The sequence below is a fragment of the Lactuca sativa genome, chromosome 2 (genome assembly GCF_002870075.4).
Source record: "Lactuca sativa cultivar Salinas chromosome 2, Lsat_Salinas_v11, whole genome shotgun sequence".
In the NCBI taxonomy this organism is placed as follows: domain Eukaryota; kingdom Viridiplantae; phylum Streptophyta; class Magnoliopsida; order Asterales; family Asteraceae; genus Lactuca; species Lactuca sativa.
In genome coordinates this window covers 77,011,675-77,030,725 of record NC_056624.2, presented here as the reverse complement: position 1 = coordinate 77,030,725, position 19,051 = coordinate 77,011,675, and the positions used below count along the sequence as shown (strand labels likewise).

Genomic DNA, 19,051 nt, shown 5'->3' with positions numbered 1-19,051 from the left:
GAATGGCTTACATTTTTGAAAATCAAAGTGAAATGCTTGATGATAGTTGTGAGAGATTTGCCTTCTCTTAACTTGGAAATGTAAGAAATGACTAGAAATGAAGGCATAACTCATATATGGGCATGAGTTCACGACCATATTGGGTGTACGGCCGTACTCCCATGTGTACACCATGTGTACGGCCATACACTCCTCTTGAAGGAGCGTTTGGCTTGAATGAAACATGAAGAACCTAAGTAACTCATTTCTAAGCTCTATCTTTGAGTGTACTAGGCTTAAAACACTCAAACAGACCCTAAACAATGCTAAAAGATAGCAGCAATGATTCTGAATTTGATTGAATTGAATGATTGTACAAGATAGAAATTTTGGGTTGTCACATCATACCCCCGTTAGATATAATTTTTTCCCGAAATTAGAATTTTAGCAATTAAGCAATTTAAGCTATTACAAATAACTAAGTGAAAAGATCAGGATATTTTAGTTTCATTTGATCCTCGTGCTCCTAAGTGAATTCAGGTCCTCGCTTGGCATTCCAACGAACCTTCACTATCGGGATACGACTTTGCTTTGTTTGTTTGACCTCCCGGTCCATGATCTCTACTAGTTCTTCCACGAAGTTGAGGCTCTCATTGATCTTGATCTCGTCGAGTGGGATTACAAGAGTCTTGTCGGATAGACACTTTTTCAAGTTCGAGACGTGGAAAGTAGAATGTACGCTACTAAGTTCGCAAGCGAGTTTGAGTTTGTAAGCTCTAGGGCCAATTCTAACGATCATCTCGAAAGGCCATACGTATCTTGGATTTAGCTTTCCACGCTTTCCGAAGCATATCAAGCCCTTCCGGGGTGAAACCTTCAATAAAACATGGTCACCAACCTAGAATTCCAAAGGTTTCCTTCTCTTGTCTGCGTAGCTTTTCGGTCGGTCTCTAGAGGCTTTCAATCATTCATGAATCTGAACGATCTTCTCTGTCGTTTCCCGAATGATTTCCGGACCTATGAGAGTGTTATCAGGAACGCGTCCTTTAGCTAACCGAGTGTCACCCACCTCAGCCCAGCATAGAGGGGATCTGCATTTACGGCCATAGAGGGCTTCAAATGGAGCAGCCTTTATGCTCGTGTGATAACTATTATTGTAGGAGAACTCGAAAAGAGGTAGATGAATATCCCATGCATTTCCAAAGTTAATCACATAGACTCGCAACATATCTTCCAAAGTTTGAATAGTCCTCTCACTTTGTCCGTTGGTTTGCAGATGGTAGGTTATACTCATGTCCATCCTAGTTCCTAGGGAACTTTGTAGCGACTACCATAACCTTGAAGTGAATCTATTATCTCTATCAGAGATAATGGATATGAGAACACCATGTAGTCGTATGATCTCCCTAATGTAGGTTCTAGTTAGTTTCTCCATCTTGTCAGTCTCTTTGATAGGCAGGAAGTGGACAGACTTGGTTAACCTGCCTACGATCACGCAAATGGTATCGAGACCACCCGTTGTCTTGGGCAACTTGGTTATGAAGTCCATTGTGATCCGCTCCCATTTCCATTCAGGTATCTCTGGTTGCTGTAGTGAACCTAATGGTTTCTGGTATTCTACCTTTACCTTGGCGCAAGTAAGGAACTTGCTCACAAAGGTAGCAATCTCTGCTTTCATGTTAGGTCACCAGTATAGCTTTTTAATATCCAGATACATCTTATTTGAACCTGGGTGGACGCAATATCGAGTGTTGTGCGCTTCTGTCATGACTATGTCTCTGAAACCACCGTGAGTCTTTTATCCCTTCTGGGAGGGATGGTATCGGTGCGCTGCATAAGGCTCGTTTTAGCGTTTGGAACACTTTCTCTTGTTTCTCTTCCCATTCAAAGGCCACGCCTTTCTGGGTCAATGTAGTAAGCGGTTTCGCGATCCTAGAGAAGTTCTGAATGAATCTGCGATAGTAGTCAGTGAGGCCTAGAAATTGATGAATTTCTGTAGGCATCTTCGGTGCTGACCAGTTCTTAATCGTCTTTATTTTCGAAGGGTCCACATGAATTCCCTCTTCACTAACAACGTTACCCAAGAATTTGACTCTTCGAATCCAAAACTCGCACTTTGAGAACTTCACGTAGAGCTACTCTGATCGTAACGTTTCCAATATCTGACGTAGATGCTTGCTATGCTCTTCCTTACTACGAGAGTAGATAAGTATGTCATCAATGAACACAATGATGAACTGATCCAAGTAAGGACGGCATACCCTATTCATTAAGTCCATGAATACTGCGGGCGCATTAGTCAATCCGAATGGCATCACTACAAACTCGTAATGTCCATAACAAGTTCGGAAGGCTATCTTGGGAACATCCTCCTCAAGCACTCGTAACTGGTGATACCCGGATCTCAGATCTATTTTTGAAAAGTAACTCACCGCTTGCAGTTAGTCGAACAAATCGTCTATGTGGGGCATAGGGTAGCGATTCTTGACAGTTAGCTTGTTTAGTTCTCTGTAGTCAATGCACATACATAACGATCCATCTTTCTTCTTCACGAAAAAGACCGGATCTCCCCAGGGTGAGAAGCTTGGTCTAACAAAGCCCTTGCTGAGCAGTTCGTTAAGTTGGCTACTGGGGTAGCCCCTGGAACTAAGTCGATTCGGAACTCGAGTTGACGCTGTGGAGGTAATCCTGGGAGTTCTTCTGGAAAGATGTCGGGAAAGTCGCATACTTTTGGGATGTTTTATATGTCTTTCTTCTCTTGTCTCATATCAACCACATGAGCAAGGAATGCGTGACATTCCTTTCGCAACTACTTTTGGGCTTGAATACTCGAAATGATGCGAATGTTCGTGTCGGGTTTGTAGCCATAGATCACTAGGGTTTCGCTAGACGGCAGATTAAGGAGAACGGACTTTTCATAACACATGATGTCGGCATGATGAAGACTCAACCAATCCATGTCGATAATGACATTGAGACTTTTAATTAAGACCGGCATGAGGTCGATTGGAAATGAATGGCTATCTAGAGTTAGAGTACATCCTATGAATATACTGCTAGTGCTCTCTGTCTTTCCAATATCCATTTTTATAATGAATGGTTCTTTAAGTGCACGTGATTGATGTTTAAGTAGGTGAGCAAATTTCTGGTTCACGAAACTCCTCTCCGCTCCACTACCAAACAGTATGCATGCATATAAGTTATCGAGCAAAAACATACCAAGGACCACTGTGGGGTCAGCAACCGCTTCCTCGTGGCCTATAGCCAAAACTCTTTCCACTCCGCCAGCGTTCCCTGCCTTCGGGCAGTTCCTCTTGTAGTGACCCACCTCGCCACATCCGTAGAAAGCCTGGACCACACCAACGTCAGAGACTTGGGTGATTGGCCTTGTCGGAGCCTTGCAGAAACGGGTTGTGTACCCTTTCCTGTTGTAGTTAGCACACTGCATTTCCCGTCAGGGTCCGTTCTGATGGAAGTTGTACTTAGGAATGATTCCATCATACTGCTTCATTGGCGCAGTAGCAGTAGGTGCTATCGCAACATGAATGACCACAACCTACTGCTTTTTGGCAGAATTCTACGTCACGTTCTTCTTCTTGTTATCCCAGAACTTCCGCTTGTTGTTAGCGGCTTTGGAGGGTTCTGGGATGGCCAGGGTTTTTGTTGTAGTTGGGGTGCGGACTCCATGATCAATGAGCCGTTGTGCCAATCTCTTGGCACTATCGAAGGTAGTGGGGTTTGAAGCTAAGACATTCCCCTGAAATGGATGCACTAGCCCCCAGATATACCTCTCTATTTTCTTTCCCTTAGTAGGGACCATTCCCGGACATAGTGCCACCAGATCGCTGAATCTGGCAGTATAGGCCACTATGTTGGAGCCCTTCATGGTTAGGCTCCAGAATTCCTGTTCAAGTTTCTGAACTTCTCCCCTCAGGCAGTACTCTTCTATCATGAGCTCCTTAGAGCTTCCCATCCCATAGCATTAGCCACTATTATAGTTAGTGACTTGACATGGCTATTCCACCATGTTAGGGCTCTGTCCGCAAAGGTACAGGAAGCAAATTTAACTTTGCTTCCTTCCAGACAGGAACAGATCTCAAAGATCGATTCTGTTTTCTCGAACCATTATGAGAGGGCAATGATTCCGCCAGTCTCGTTGAAGGACCTAGGCTTGCAGTTGGTGAAGTCCTTGTACGAGCACTCTCTCGAGCGCACTGAAACATCACCTTGAGTGGAATGCACAGTTGTTCCACTCCCGCTAGTACCACCAGCACTGAATTGGGCTAAGGCTGCCAAAATAGTCGCCGCCACTGCAGCTTGGATAGCTGCCGGATTGTATTGTGGAGGTGGTGGAGGTGGTTGCGTTGGAATTATCGGAGCATTGCGTCTCGGTGTTCGGTGTGGAGGCATCTTTCAACTAAAAGTTTACAAAGATGAAGATGATAGTAAGATTCAATTGCAAGTATAGTGTGAGTGATCCATGGACTAAGTCTCCATAGTCCAACAAAACAGATGAGAGTATGTTTGATATAGAGATCTAACAGTAGAAGTCTGAAAACACTTGGAAATTGATTTCCCAACAGATTAGATGACTATCAATAATATTGGCATTAATGATGTAACAAGTTCGGGAAAAATGACCTAAAAGTAGGTCTTACATCAAACCAGAATGAGAAAATTTTGACAGTATAGAGACCTAGCAACATTACTAGAAAGATAGGAATATTTAAAGGGAAAAGTGCTACATAGAGCATAGATATGAAGGCTATTCCTTAAACCAAAATAAAAGATGAATAAGGCATCTTCTACCGGCGACGGGTACCCCTCGGGCGAACCCTCAAGTCATCCAACTGGTGCTCCACATCAAGGAGGTGTCACTCGTATACTCTTTGGCGTACTCGGAGCTCTATGACTTCATCGTGAGTTGCAGCTAATTCTTGTTGCAGAGCCTCATTGTCTCTCATAGACCTCTCACGCTCTCCCTCCAGGAGACTCTGGTTACAAAACATGAAACAACAGTAGATTGTCATGCCATGAAGTAGTGGCTCACATTAATGTTATAGTATTCTAGTGTTTGTATAGTATGCTCTAGTGTATTGTATCTTCTCTCTGTTCTAATGTATAGTATGTTCTCTTGGTATAGTGTAGTGTATGTTCTCTTACTTTCTAATCCTAGTATGTTCTTTTTGTTTCTCAAAATAGTAAGTTTGTATTGACTCATGAATAAGCTGACTCTTATATGTTTCATTGTACTAGAAGTAGTTAGTACTAAACCTCTAAACTATACCTATTATAGTTTACTAGTAATGTTGTTTGAATGACTGTGTATGTTTGTACACCTTTGCTACCGAAAGGTGTTGAACTGATGTAAGAACTTTTATATCTATACATATATACATAATATATAACTAAGAGTCAAACGACACTTGGACAAATAACTGGATACCCTAAGTCCACAACCAAACAAGGAACAAGAAATAAAGTGAGTTATCAGTCCTAAGTCCTTTCAACCTTACTTATATAACTATATCTATATAGACATGATTTTTGACAATATATGTTTTAAAAGAGTTTAATAAAGAGTTTAGCATATAAAAAAGGTTTAAACCATTTGAATGGTTATTGATGACTTGATGTCAGTCTATAAAGTGTTTTGAAATAGTTTACTTGATAAAACAATTAAAGCATAAGAAAATCCACTTGTTTGATAGTTATTAATCACATGTGATTGATATAATAACTATAATAGTTCTACTTATATTCCCCCACCCCCAATAAAAGCATTTTAAAATCATTTAAAAGATAATTTAAGGGGTATGAACTCACCTACAGTGAGTGATACGAATGTAAGTTCGATACAGGATGCTAAGTGTTAAGTGAAGCCTCGAGCACAAACGGATCCTATTAAGCATATAATGACACATATATGTATACAATTAGTGTATATACAACTAATTATGCGAGGAAACCACCTTAGCGACTAGAAAACACTTGGATTAAAGTGTCTAAATCACATATGATTGCATTAAGGGGTTTATGGCCACAGCCACACTATGGTGTGTACAGCCAAGATGTGTACGGCCAATGGAGTGTACGGCCGTACACTCATGGTAGAACATGCAAAGAAGGTGTTTATGGCCTTAACTTGCATCCTCTAAGTGTTCATGATCTTATATTGGGACATAATGTGAGTTGAAGCCAAATCATGCATTTTAAACAAGGGTTTATGACCATATGAGTGGTGTACGGCCATACACTCTTGAAGATCATACATTTTATGATGATTAAGGCTAGGAATCAAGTGTTTATTATGCTCAACTAGAAGGTAGAAGAAGTACTCACACTTTTGAAGGTTCTTATGAAGTTCACGGCCCAAGAACTAGTAGGTGTTCTTGGTGAATGTAATGAAATCTTGAAGATCTACCCAACAAGATGAATTCCATGGATGAAATCAAAGGGTGATACTAGATCAAGAAGGTTAAAAACTAATCAATGGAAGAATGGCTTATATTTTTGAAGATCAAGGTGAAATGCTTGATGATAGTTGAGAGAGATTTGCCTTCTCTTGACTTGGAAATGTAAGAAATGACTAGAAATGAAGGCATAACTCATATATGGGCATGAGTTCACGGCCATATTGGGTGTACGGTCGTACTCCCATGTGTACACCATGTGTACGGCCGTACACTCCTCTTGAAGGAGTGTTTGGCTTGAATGAAACATGAAGAACCTAAGTAACTCATTTATAAGCTCTATCTTTGAATTCACTAGGCTTAGAACACTCACACGGACCCTAAACAATGCTAAAAGATAGCAGCAACGAGTCTGACTTTGATTGAATTGAATGGTTGTACATGATAGAAATTTCGGGTTGTCACAGGGCTGTGAACCCTCATAAAGGCCCAAGAGGCCGAAAAATATTTATTTTAGGCCTCATGATTTCAAACTAAGTCAAGGAATGGACCAAACTATCTCATTTCTTTTTTCTCCTAGCCCATTCTCGGCCCAATTAAAACAAAAAAAGGGAGAAAATGAGGTTTATTAATAACTTGACACCTCACTAATCTATTTAGTGTATCCATGCAATTGATCTCACATGTATTTAAGCTAAAACTCTCTAATCCACCATGTAATGACCAATAAAATCCTTCTCTCTCTTCTCTTATTTCTCTTGGCTGAGAGAACCCACAAACACATACATTTTCACTTTCAAACTCTCTCATAATTCCCCTCAAGCTCAAGGAAAAATTCCCTCATTTCCTTTGCCATTTTCGTGACTTTGGTGTGTTCTTTCAATAGTTCTTTCATCAAGTTCATTACTCTTGGTAAGTCTTTGCTTAAACCTATGGTCTAACTCCAAGATTACATCAAAAATCTCTTCCTAACCCACATCATTTCATGATCTGTACTCTTGAACTTCATAGATTTCGAAAATCTCCTCAAGGAAGCTCCTAGGGTCGAAAACCTTCTTCAAACTCTTCATCAAACCGAATCCAAACCCCAATGTGAGTTCATACCCCTTATTTTTTGATTTTACTATGTTTTGGGGGAGGATACAAGTTGCTTATGTGATATATTTATGTATTTATGCATGTTTATGTGTGTTTTCTAAGTTATATGTTGTGATTATGTGAAGAAATTTCATAGATCTCGAAAACTCTATCAAATCTTGAAAATATTTGTAAACTAAAACACTTTATACAACTTACCATAAGGATGAAAGTGTTAAACATGTTAAGGATGTTGAAAAACTAAACACAATCTTGTAAAGGGACCATTTTTGACAAATAAACAAAAAGGATGAAGCTTTTATGACACTTACGGTTTTTTAAGGACCAAGGAGTCATTTTTGTATAAAAATGGGTTTTTATGACATCAGGGTTTTAAAAGGGGCCAAAGGAGTAAATTTTTGGTCTTGACGGACCTAAAGTGTCAATTTCATCAAAAAAAATATGCCTAACTTGTAAATTTTCGGCTTAATGGGCCAAAACCTGTCATCATCACACAAGGTGGGCTATTTATGTCAATTTAGAAAACAATCAAGTTAAAACAAACAATGCAATACCAAACGAACTAAATTCATCGATTGCATGTTTATTGGGTCTAATGCTTACAATCCATGTTATTGGGCCTTAGTGGCCTATTTACATGCTTATTGGTCATGGATTATGCATTACATGTTTATTGAGCCTTAGTGGTCCATTTACATGTTTATTGGGCCTGGATTATACATTACATGTTTATTGGGCCTTAGTGGTCCATTTACATGCTTATTGGGCCTTAGTGGTCCTTCTACATGTCTGTTGGGCCTCATACTTTCACATACATACTCATTGGACTTTTCAAACATAAAACGCACACGGAAACATTATATATATATATATATATATATATATATATAAGATAATACAATATTCGCATAAACGTAGTTAAGGATGCTAGTGAGACATGTCGGTTAACACTTCTCGAGTGTACAATCGTAGCCCGTAGTTATAACCAAAGTCTCCTGGAGGGAGAGCGAGAGTTTGTGTATAGATCTATACGGGGTGACACCCCACACCTAAGCTATTCGCTACAGTTACACTAAGCCAGTCTAGGGTGACAAACCTTACCTTAAACAAGTTGGCGCCTGAAAACGTCACGACAGGCGAATTCTTCATAATCAAGTATGGTTAAAACAGCTCACATAGAGATTCTCTCCATCATAATTTTATGGAATACATATAGAACCTTTTTGATACAAAAACATACATACACTGATATTTGATCTTAGAGTTTTGAGACCACGACACTTTTGTAAACAAAAAATATAGGATTTTCTGCGGAAATATACAGTTAAACAATACCTTTTACTTACAACAGAAAATTATAGGATCTTTTCCGTATTACATTTTTATATACATTCCAAAAATAGAAAACACACATGCATTAGTACATGATTTTGACACGTCACTTTTAAACCATTTTTCAGAAAATATCGGATTTTCTGGCGTTATACGAAAGATACAAAACTTTTCATGCAAACATGCTTATGAACTCACCAACATTATATATGTTGACATTTTCAAAATAACTTGTATTCTCAGGGAATCGTTAAAGCGGAAAGGTCGGCAAGAACATGCGGAATTTGTTGTATTCTATTATCATCATACATTGAATATTTTGGCATGTAATTTATGATACTATACTTGATGTAAACAATGTTGGTTGTACTTTTATATGTATGATGATGGTGTTGTCTTGTTTCAATTATATGCATTGTGATGATATTACAAGATAAAGTCACGCACAAGCCCCTGGACGTTTCCGCCGTCCGGTTCAGGGGTGTGACAAGATTCTTCAATCAAAGAAGTGAATCCCGCTACGATACCAATTGAAGAGTGTTTGAAATAATGTTTGAATCAATTGAATATTAGAAAGCGATAAAGAACACCAAGATCTAAATATGATATGTTTAGCTTCAATTGTGTTTGGAAGGAGTACAAAGGTTTTGAGTACAAAGGTTTTGAGTACAAAGAGTAATCTCAGAGTCTTCGTTTAGACCTAAGTACATACCCTATTTATAGGGTACCTCACTGACACAAAAAATACAAGGACTGAACATACAATGTGAAACCAGTAAATGCCTTGTAAATAGATATGATAATGAAAGTACTTAACTTTTCATATTTACAGATGCAAAATCTAAAGACATAGCTTTCGACTACTCACTACAACTTTCGACTCTACATTAACATCGTTAAATGTAAAGCTTGACAACATGGACCAGAGTATCTAGAAACTTAATCACACCATCCATGCGATTCAAGTTGGTTAATTGTGATAATTGTGGTGGATCTCACTTAACAAAGGATTTTGATCTTGATGAAAATAGAAGAAAGAAGGAATAAGTTTGTTACTCTGGTGGTGAAAATATGAACAAGACTTGAGGAAAAATAGAAGAGAATGGAAAACTTATGAAGAGTAACCAACTCAAGAAAAAGGATGGAGGACTTTATCAAAAAGAGCAACCAACTCAAGAAAAGAAGAGTGATTTAGAGTTGATTTGAACTCGATTCGCTGAATCTTGTAAGAAATGCCATAACACTACAGATTCTGCTCTTAAAGACCAACAAGCAACATTTTAGAACCAACAAGTTTTTATTCTCAATATAGAACAACAAATGGGAAAACTATTGAGGCTCCTACAAGAACGTCTTTTGGGAACGTTGCCTGGCAACATGGAAACAAATCTAAAAGCCCATGTTAAAGCCATTATTACAGAAGGTAAATTTCTAAGTCTTTAAAACTTGTTATTACTAATATTTTACCATTTGTGCCATCCAAAACAAAAGGCGAAAAAGAAAGTCTCATTATTTGCATTTCACGTGGCGAACAACAATCCTTCACATCACGTTGTACGTCCCAGAAAAAAATTTAGTTCTGAAGAATTTCCAACCACCTTTGCCTTATCCTGCAAGAATGGTGCAAAATGAGTTAGAAGAGGAGCATGGAAGGTTCCTGGAACAGATTGGATTGAAATCAAGCAATATTATCATGGTGTAAAACATATCATGTTAGAAGATATAGGTTAGGAAATGTCGGTGAAAACAACCACCGGCGTTGCCTTTTAATGTTTACTAGTAACTTGCTGTTGTGCGTGGCAACCCTAATCTGTTTTTAATTTGAATTTTGATGATTTTATTGATAAAAATTAAATAATATTTCGTTGTTGGTAGATAAATATACAAGGTAAGTCAAGTTTATATTTTTGTATGAAAAGGTATTATATGTGACCAAAGTCATACGTAGGAAACATACATAAAAATAAGCATGAAAATGTACACAAAATTTACATCGAAACGTAAAGAAACTCGAACTTATACTGAAACGTACATAACAATAAGTAAGTAAGATTTTTTTAAGTTAACGAACAAAAGTACAAATAAAAAAAAACGTATTATATTATATGTGACCTGACTCGTATGTAGGAAACATCCATAAAAATAAGCTCAAAAGCGTAAAAAATTACGTTGAAAGTAGACAAACTCGAATTTATACAGACACACACACATATATATATATATATATATATATATATATATATATATATATATATATATATATATATATATATAAAGCAAGAAAGTTTGTTTAAAAAAACTTAACGAATAAAAGTTCTAAATATACGTTGAAACATGGATTACCCTGAATTTGTATCGACATATACATAAAAATAAGAAGGTAAAATATTATTGCATTTGCAAGTAGATAAATATACAAGGTCAGTAGCCACCGGTACTGATAAAACATATTATTATATTAATAAAACATATTATATATGACCGAACTCATACGTAGAAAATGTATATAAAAATAAGTACGGAAACATATATAAAATTTCTGTCGAAACATAAAGAAACTCAAATTTATATCGACACATACATAAAAATAAATAGATAATATTTTTTAAAGTGAAACGGAATTTCAAATAATTAAAATTTTATTATATATAACCCGATTTATACTTAGAAAATGTACATAAAAATAAACACGTAAATGTAAAAAAGAAAATGATGTCAAAACATAGATAAACTCAAATTTACAGTGACACGTTCATAAAAAAATAGTTATATTTTAAAAAATAATAATAATAATAACAAAAAGCTGTAAATTTATGCTCGAAACGTTGACCATCATAAACTTGTACCAACACATACATTAATATAAATACATCAAAAAAAAATTATGCTAACAAACGAAATCTATTAAGTAAAATGATATTATACATATACCGAGGGTAAACACAAAAGTTTCAAAAATAAAGGGATGAAAATAACATTTTATGAAGTTCAAAGTGGATCATGAAAATGATATTTTAAAAAATGGAAAATAGCATTTTTAAAAAGTGTCTTAAAAAGTGTAAGGTGAATACTGTAAATTTAAAAAATATAATGGTAAAAAAAATATTATTTTACAAAATAATTTTAAAAATATCAAGGTTGCAGAAAACGCTAGACGTTAGCTAGGCGGTGGACTGGGGTCTAGGGATTAATCGGTTAGACGGGAATTAATCGGGGACCATTAATTATTAAAAAAGTAATTCAAAAATTTATAAATCTAACTTTAATACTAAGAATATAAGTAAATAAGCATAAAAGTTTAATAATAACTTAATAAATTTAACAAGCACAACCATTTATCATCCAAAATAAGCATAAAAGTTTAATAATAAGTTTAACAAACACACAAAATCATCATCCAACAAGTCCATAAAAGTTTAATAGTGAGTTTAACAAGCACAACAATTTTATTCTAATATTCTCCACATACTTCCATTATTTGAACCCCATCTGACTCGTATTCATCTTCTTCTAACACTTACTCCTCACTCTCGGACTCGAAATCTTCATTGAAAAGTTCCCTCATTTTTGGACTTTCTCGGGGTGCTTGACTAACATCAGTTGCAAGAGCTTCATCAACTGTTATAAAAAAACTCACATTAACACGTTAAAATTGTTCACTCAAATCAACATGCTATGTATCATATGAGTTTATCATCACTTCATCTAATATATCATCACATTAACACCATATTCATATCAGTTTAACACATTAAAAAATCACATTAACACATTAAATATACTCACTCACATATCATTTTAACAAAAAAATTAAGTATATCATCACATTAACAACATATTCATATCAATTTATCATCACTTCATATAATATCATCACAAATCAGCAGGCTCTGTATATACTTCATATTAATTTAACTGGAATTAGCAGAACAAAAAACAATCAAAAACTGTAAAATTCAAAGAAGCTTTCACACTTTAATAACTATAATCATCAACGATGACAAAATTCAAAGAAGCTTTCACTTTATTCATTTCTATAACCAAGAACAATAAAAAAAAAACTAATATATGAACAAATATTGACTATAAGATGCAAAATTAGCATAACCCAAGTGAAAAGCTAAGCTTAATTCAAGATCTAATCAAGGAATTTCAACATTTGGATGATTACCTTTGCAGTTTCAGTATCGTCAGGAACTTTGTATAGGTCGGCAGTATCATCGGGAATAGAGGAGCTGAAGGCATCAGAGGGATTATAGAGGAGCAGAGGATGTCGGAGGGGAAGGAACAACGACAGAGGATGTCGAAGGAGAAGGAGCGACAACGCAATCTTGTAGATGACTAGAATGCGATGACGATATTGGAAGGAAACAATGATCTTGGAAGGCAACAACGATCTTGGAAGGCAACGTCGATCTTGGAACAGACATAATGCTTAGAAGAAGAAGAAGAAATCGCCGTTTTTGATGTGTGAGAGTGAAATTGATAATGAGATTGAGATGGAATGAGTAAGAAGAAACGAACCCTAGCAATGGTTTGACGATTTTGCCCCTGAAAATTTTGAATTCTATTGACTGTATTTTGACCGATTAGGGCGCCCAACTCCGCCTAGCTCTGATTAGGTCCGACTTTGACCGAATTTGACCCAAACTGATTACATAGGCCGATTAGGTATAAACGTAATCGGTTGGCGACCGCCTAGCGCCTAGGCGCCGGTTAATCGGCCGTCTAAGCCAATTTTTACAATACTGAAAAATATAAGGTAGAAACAATCATTTTTTATAAAAGTATGGTGGTTAAATAAAAAATATAAGGTTAAAAAATATTATTTCGCAAAGTATTTTAAAAAATATATTTGAAAATATATAGGATACGTCAGTGGAAACCATCGCTAACATTACTTTTTAATGTTTATATAATTAAGTTATAAATTTACAAACATTACAATATTGCCAACTTTTTCATATTTTCACACTCTAATGTTCCATAATCGTTCTCACCCCTAACCTATTACATATATACGGAATTACTTAGGTCAAAAGACAAATTAAGCATACAATCAAAGATTTTTTATTTGAAAATTTCAAAAACAAAACAAAACAAAACAAATCAAATCGTATAATATAATAATAATAAAGTATATCTTTTGAAGCTAAGGAAGCGGAGAACTAAGGCCCTCTTGTGAAGACAACGATCGAAGATTATGGTTTCGCCTAGAAGACGAGAATCGCTTAAACGATGCTCTCTTGTTTAAACGATCAAGTGTTCTTTTTGTATACATCGATTGGAAAAACGGCGACGCACTCTCCTTCAATTTCAAAACGATGAAGAATAGGATGCGATAAGCAACCAGAATTGCAAATATCGCCAACAAATCCCACCATTTTGAGTGATCTAATGGTAATCGATACATTTTCCTAATCACATCTTCTCCTGTCATTTTTGGGTCCCCTGGTGATAACCCATCAAACACCAACCCTATCATGTCGTTTTTGTATGCTCCCTGCATTTTTAAATCCAATTTTACATCTAGAACACATAATAGAAAGTATTCTATTTTTAATTCAAATATTCATATTTATATTTTTTTTACCCAATATGTAAACTAAAAATTATGAGAATTTTCAAATTCCAAGTTAATCGGTCCTGGAATTTGAAAATTCTCATAATTTTTAGTTTGAATTACCTGAAGGGACCATGATCCATAGTTTATATATGAAATGGGATAGCGCCAAAAGATTTTTGGAAGATCGGGTAGTTGGCGAAAGAAACCGGAAGTCATCATCATGACACCCTACATCAAATTCACATAATTACTCATTTAGTTATATTGTGTATATTTCTCAAAGTATAATGTTGTAATAGAATGTGGTGTTTAGATTCTTACAATGACTCCGGCTCCGGTTACTATTCCCATAAGGAAATTGGGAACGAGTGATGCAACAACCATCATGCAGCTTTCGACAACTGCAATTGAGGCGAAGAGATTGAGGCAATAGTAAGCGTATCGGGAGAAGCCGTTGCGGAATTTGACCATGTTCCATGTGATTGTCCCGGTGACTAATGAAATCGCGAGCATGAATGGTAAAGATGAAAACAAGTTTGCGAGTATGAATACGGATACCCCGTAGTAACCGTTGAGTCGTTCTCGTGTGAAAATCTGTAATAATGTTGATTAGTAGAGCCAAAGAAATGGTAATGTACTTTTCTTGCATATGATCATAAGAAAAAGATTGAAACTAAATGCTTTAAATGAGTTTTTATTTTAACTACAATTCATTCGCAAAAGAAAAACTAAGGTATTGTATGATGCTATAATAATTAAATGAAAAACATTGCTAGTACCTTCATATCTTCGATGAAAGACGGGAAGCTTCCAATCGACATAAAAACCATGAATCCGGTTATAAAACCGCCGCATGCACCTCGTGCTAAGATCGCAGTGTAACCCGTACCAACATCAAAAAAGATTGTACCAACACATATTGATACAATTGAGTAAATAATTACTCGTAGCCAATAATATCCAATATCTCGTGACATGTTTGTAAACGAGCGTCTAGTCAATGTTGTGAGTTGCTTCCACCATCCCGCTTGGCTTTTTGTAATCGTGCTTGTTTGTGGTCCATGCTTCATTAATAAAAAGGTAGTAATTTAGTAAATGGAAGTATGTTGCTATTTTTTGAATTTGTGAGGGGGTTTGATTTTGGAAAACTTACTAATGTGGATGTTTGTTTCATCTTTGATTGAGCTTTCTTGGCATATTTTGACCATTTGTATTTATCGACTAGTGTGGCTTTTATCTCGGAGGTTGTGAACTTCATGTATGTGTCTAATCCTTTCGGTTCTTCCTAAAGCGCATCAAATCAAAAAGATTAGCGTTGCATTCATGTTGATATATTAGAGGGTTGAATGTAAGAAATAACAATATACTATGATTGATTTGTTTTTTTATATTAGAAGTTAGAACAATATACTTTGAAAATCATACGACATTATAGCAATGTCATTCAAATTCGAAGTAATTTTCATTGTTATAAATTGTGTGGAATTTTTAAAGTATTTTGTCTTTAATAAAGCAAAAAAAATGAAAGTACAATGCTATGATTGGGTTGATAATTTAGAGTGAATGTCTTGATAAGAAAAAAAACAGATAGTAGAGTGTTGTAGAGAAAGAATGGCTAATGCAAAAACATAACAAGTTTTTCTTAGGAAGATATTGTAATTTGAAAAATATACTTATTTAGAAAATTGTACTTTCATTTTCTAGGACATTATAATTTGGAAAATCTAAGTAGTGGTATATCATTTTGTATTTAGATGATTATTAATGTTAAAAATTAAAATGATAACACATATTTACGATGTCTATTAAAAATTATTATATGGTTTTTTTAACGACATATAAACCCCCCCCCCCCCCCCCCCAACCAAAAAAAAAAATCCTAAAATCAAAAGAGAAAAAAACATAGTCTTTGGTTAGGTAATATAATACAATAATAAATAAATAAATAATCTATTTCTTGCACTAGATTCGAAAGTAACTCGGAGAAACTTACGTAATTTCTTTGTGATCCTTTCAAGGTCGCTGTCACGACGTCAAAATCCGAATTGATACACCGCAAAAAATGATCGGAGGGATTCCTCTTCGTCGGACATGGAAACCCAGTCTCTGCAAAAAACTTAATCGCATCTTTCGCTTCTCCAAAATACACCATTTCACCTCCAGACAACAAAAACAGATCATCAAACAATGCAAAAACTTCACTACTCGGTTGATGAATCGAAGACACCACAGTTCTTCCATCACGAGCTACACTCTTAAGAGCTTGAACCACAAAAAACGCCGATGCACTATCCAGACCACTAGTAGGTTCATCCAGAAACAACAGTCGAGGTCGAACAAGGATTTCAAGAGCAATACTTAATCGTTTCTTTTCTCCGCCGCTTAATCCTCTCAAATGCCAGTTTCCGATGAGTCTGTCGCTGCAATCCTCTAAACCCATCTCCATTATTGTTCCTTCTATGATATCGTTCACTTCTTCGTTTGATAATGTCGTTGGAAGACGCAAATAGGCTGAGTATGTGATTGTTTCTCGAACTGTGAGCGTTCCCATTAGTACGTCTTCTTGTGTGACATAAGCCTGCGATTATTGATTCATTTCACAATTTCAAAAGGGGGAAATGGAATTGTTGGTGAGGAAAATTGTTGTTGGAGTTGAAATCACTTACGACAGTGCCGTAGCTTAGTTTTCTCTTCTCGCCGTTGAGAAGAATGTCGCCGGTCCTCACCACGTTCTTCGATAATCGATCTGTAATCGACTAATCGTTATGATCAAAGCTGTATAGCCACTTAATTGATTTGAAAAGACAAGCAAAATGTATGTATACCTGCTAGGGAATCGAGAAGAGTGGATTTCCCGGAGCCAGATGGGCCCATAATGGCCATGATTCGACCTGGTTCTGCAAATCCGGAGATTCCATTAAGCAATCTCTTGGTGTGTCCATGGCCGAAGTTAGGTAGCACCACCGTTAGATCTCGCCACACCAAATACGTTGCTCTTTCCTTCATACTCCTGCTCGGAGCCATAGTTACTCCGCCGTCGTCACTGTCATGATCGGTGGTTTCGTCAGTATTGACGACATTGCCACGGCGATGGTAGCCACCGCTGCTACTGGCGGGTTCTATTTCCATTGTTGATTCTTCAGGTTTTTTTGAAAGATGAAGTGAGATAAAAGTAGACACTACTGAACGTCTGAACGTATAACCACCTTCGAATCGCACCCTTTTGGGGTTGCAGTGTTGGTGATGGATGGGTGGCGCATTTAGTGGAGGAATACGGTTGGCTGTTGTATCACATTTATTACGGGTGCATTTCACATTTGCATTGCATATTTATTGAAACCATGCCATTATCATAAGTAGATTTCTTGGTTCGAATGTGATAATAGATTTTGGATATTGTGTTGGATTTTAAAGCATATTTTTGTAAGGATAATGACTTAAAAAGGTAAATATATTTTTTGATTTGTACACATCTAATCACTGAGTTTTTTTTTCGTCCACATTTATCCTTTCAACTTGTTAAACTATACACATTTAGTTCTTATGACCGGCTATTCCAGGTTAGCCGGTAAAAATGACTTAATAGGGTAATATATTTATCATTTTGTACACATTTAGTCCTTAATATTTTTGTACATATTTAGTCCTTAATATTTTTTTTATTGCAAAATAAGTCATTTTTGTTTTTTATTCATCATTATTTATGAATGATTTCTTTAGGTTTTTCTCACGACATCTTATGTGGGATAGCCATATGGTGGTGGGATAGTTTCAGGTGGTCCTGCTATATGTTGTAGGCCAAGATACCTGGTGCGGGTCGGCTATAAGCTGTAGGCACGAAGACTCAAGAAGAGCGGTTGGATTAAGGCATCATACCAACAAACCCTGAGTATTCCGGTCCGATTACTGATTGGACCTGTTGCATGTTGACATTCCATTCCGATGACTGATTGGGCCAAGGTATACCAATCTAATGAGTGTGGATCCGTTATGCATAATAATACGTTTGTTGTGTTGGGTATTTTGGGGGAAACTCACTAAACATTGTGCTTACCCAGTTATTTATGTTTTCAGGTTCTATCGTTGGTCGTGAAAAGGCGAATGCATAGCTATACACACTCATCAACATTATTGAGGATTACACATTTTCTTATATTACTCTGATTTTCGATAAATATATTTTGGAATAAACGTGTTTTCTTAATAATGGATTTATAATTAGGGAGTTTTGCCTTATTTAAAAATGAAATTTTTTGGTTTTGAAAATGAGACATTACACATAAACATCAACAGCCTCACACACTTCATCAATGATTGTCCCATGTAAAATGTCGTGAGAAAAACCTAAAGAAAACATTCATAAGTACTTAATGTGTACAAAAACAAAAATGACTTATTTTGAAACAAAAAAATATTAAGGGCTAAATGTGTACAAAAATATTAAGGACTAAATGTGTACAAAAATATTAAGGACTAAATGTGTACAAAATGAAAAATATATTACCCTATTAAATCATTTTTCCCGACTAACCTGAAGTAACCGGTCATAAGGACTGAATATGTACAGTTCAACAAGTTTAAGAGGTAAATGTAGACGAAAAAAAACTCAGTGACTAAATGTGTACAAATCGAAAAATATATTACCCTTTTAAGTCATTATCCC

General features: G+C 36.1%; 1 protein-coding gene across 1 annotated transcript; it reads right to left on the bottom strand.

Moving 5' to 3' along the window:
- Positions 1–13,714: 13,714 nt before the first annotated feature.
- On the bottom strand, positions 13,715–17,727 carry LOC111898741 (ABC transporter G family member 15). Its single transcript, XM_023894612.3, has 8 exons — positions 17,214–17,727; positions 17,055–17,134; positions 16,382–16,966; positions 15,542–15,673; positions 15,168–15,452; positions 14,710–14,982; positions 14,509–14,616; positions 13,715–14,325 (listed from the first exon to the last, which is right to left on the bottom strand). The coding sequence occupies exons 1-8, from the start codon at positions 17,515–17,517 to the stop codon at positions 13,975–13,977; spliced, it is 2,118 nt and encodes a 705-aa protein (XP_023750380.1). The 5' UTR covers positions 17,518–17,727; the 3' UTR covers positions 13,715–13,974.
- Between the last annotated feature and the right edge of the window lie 1,324 nt (positions 17,728–19,051).

Bases quoted from the DNA above. Each gene is read 5' to 3' on its own strand.
- LOC111898741 (XM_023894612.3), bottom strand. From the start codon at position 17,517: ATGGAAATAGAACCCGCCAGTAGCAGCGGTGGCTACCATCGCCGTGGC. The intron at 15,674-16,381 runs GTAAGTTTCTCC...GATGCGCTTTAG, and splicing joins AAGGATCACAAAGAAATTAC to GAAGAACCGAAAGGATTAGA. The intron at 15,453-15,541 runs GTAAGTTTTCCA...TTATTAATGAAG, and splicing joins TGAAACAAACATCCACATTA to CATGGACCACAAACAAGCAC.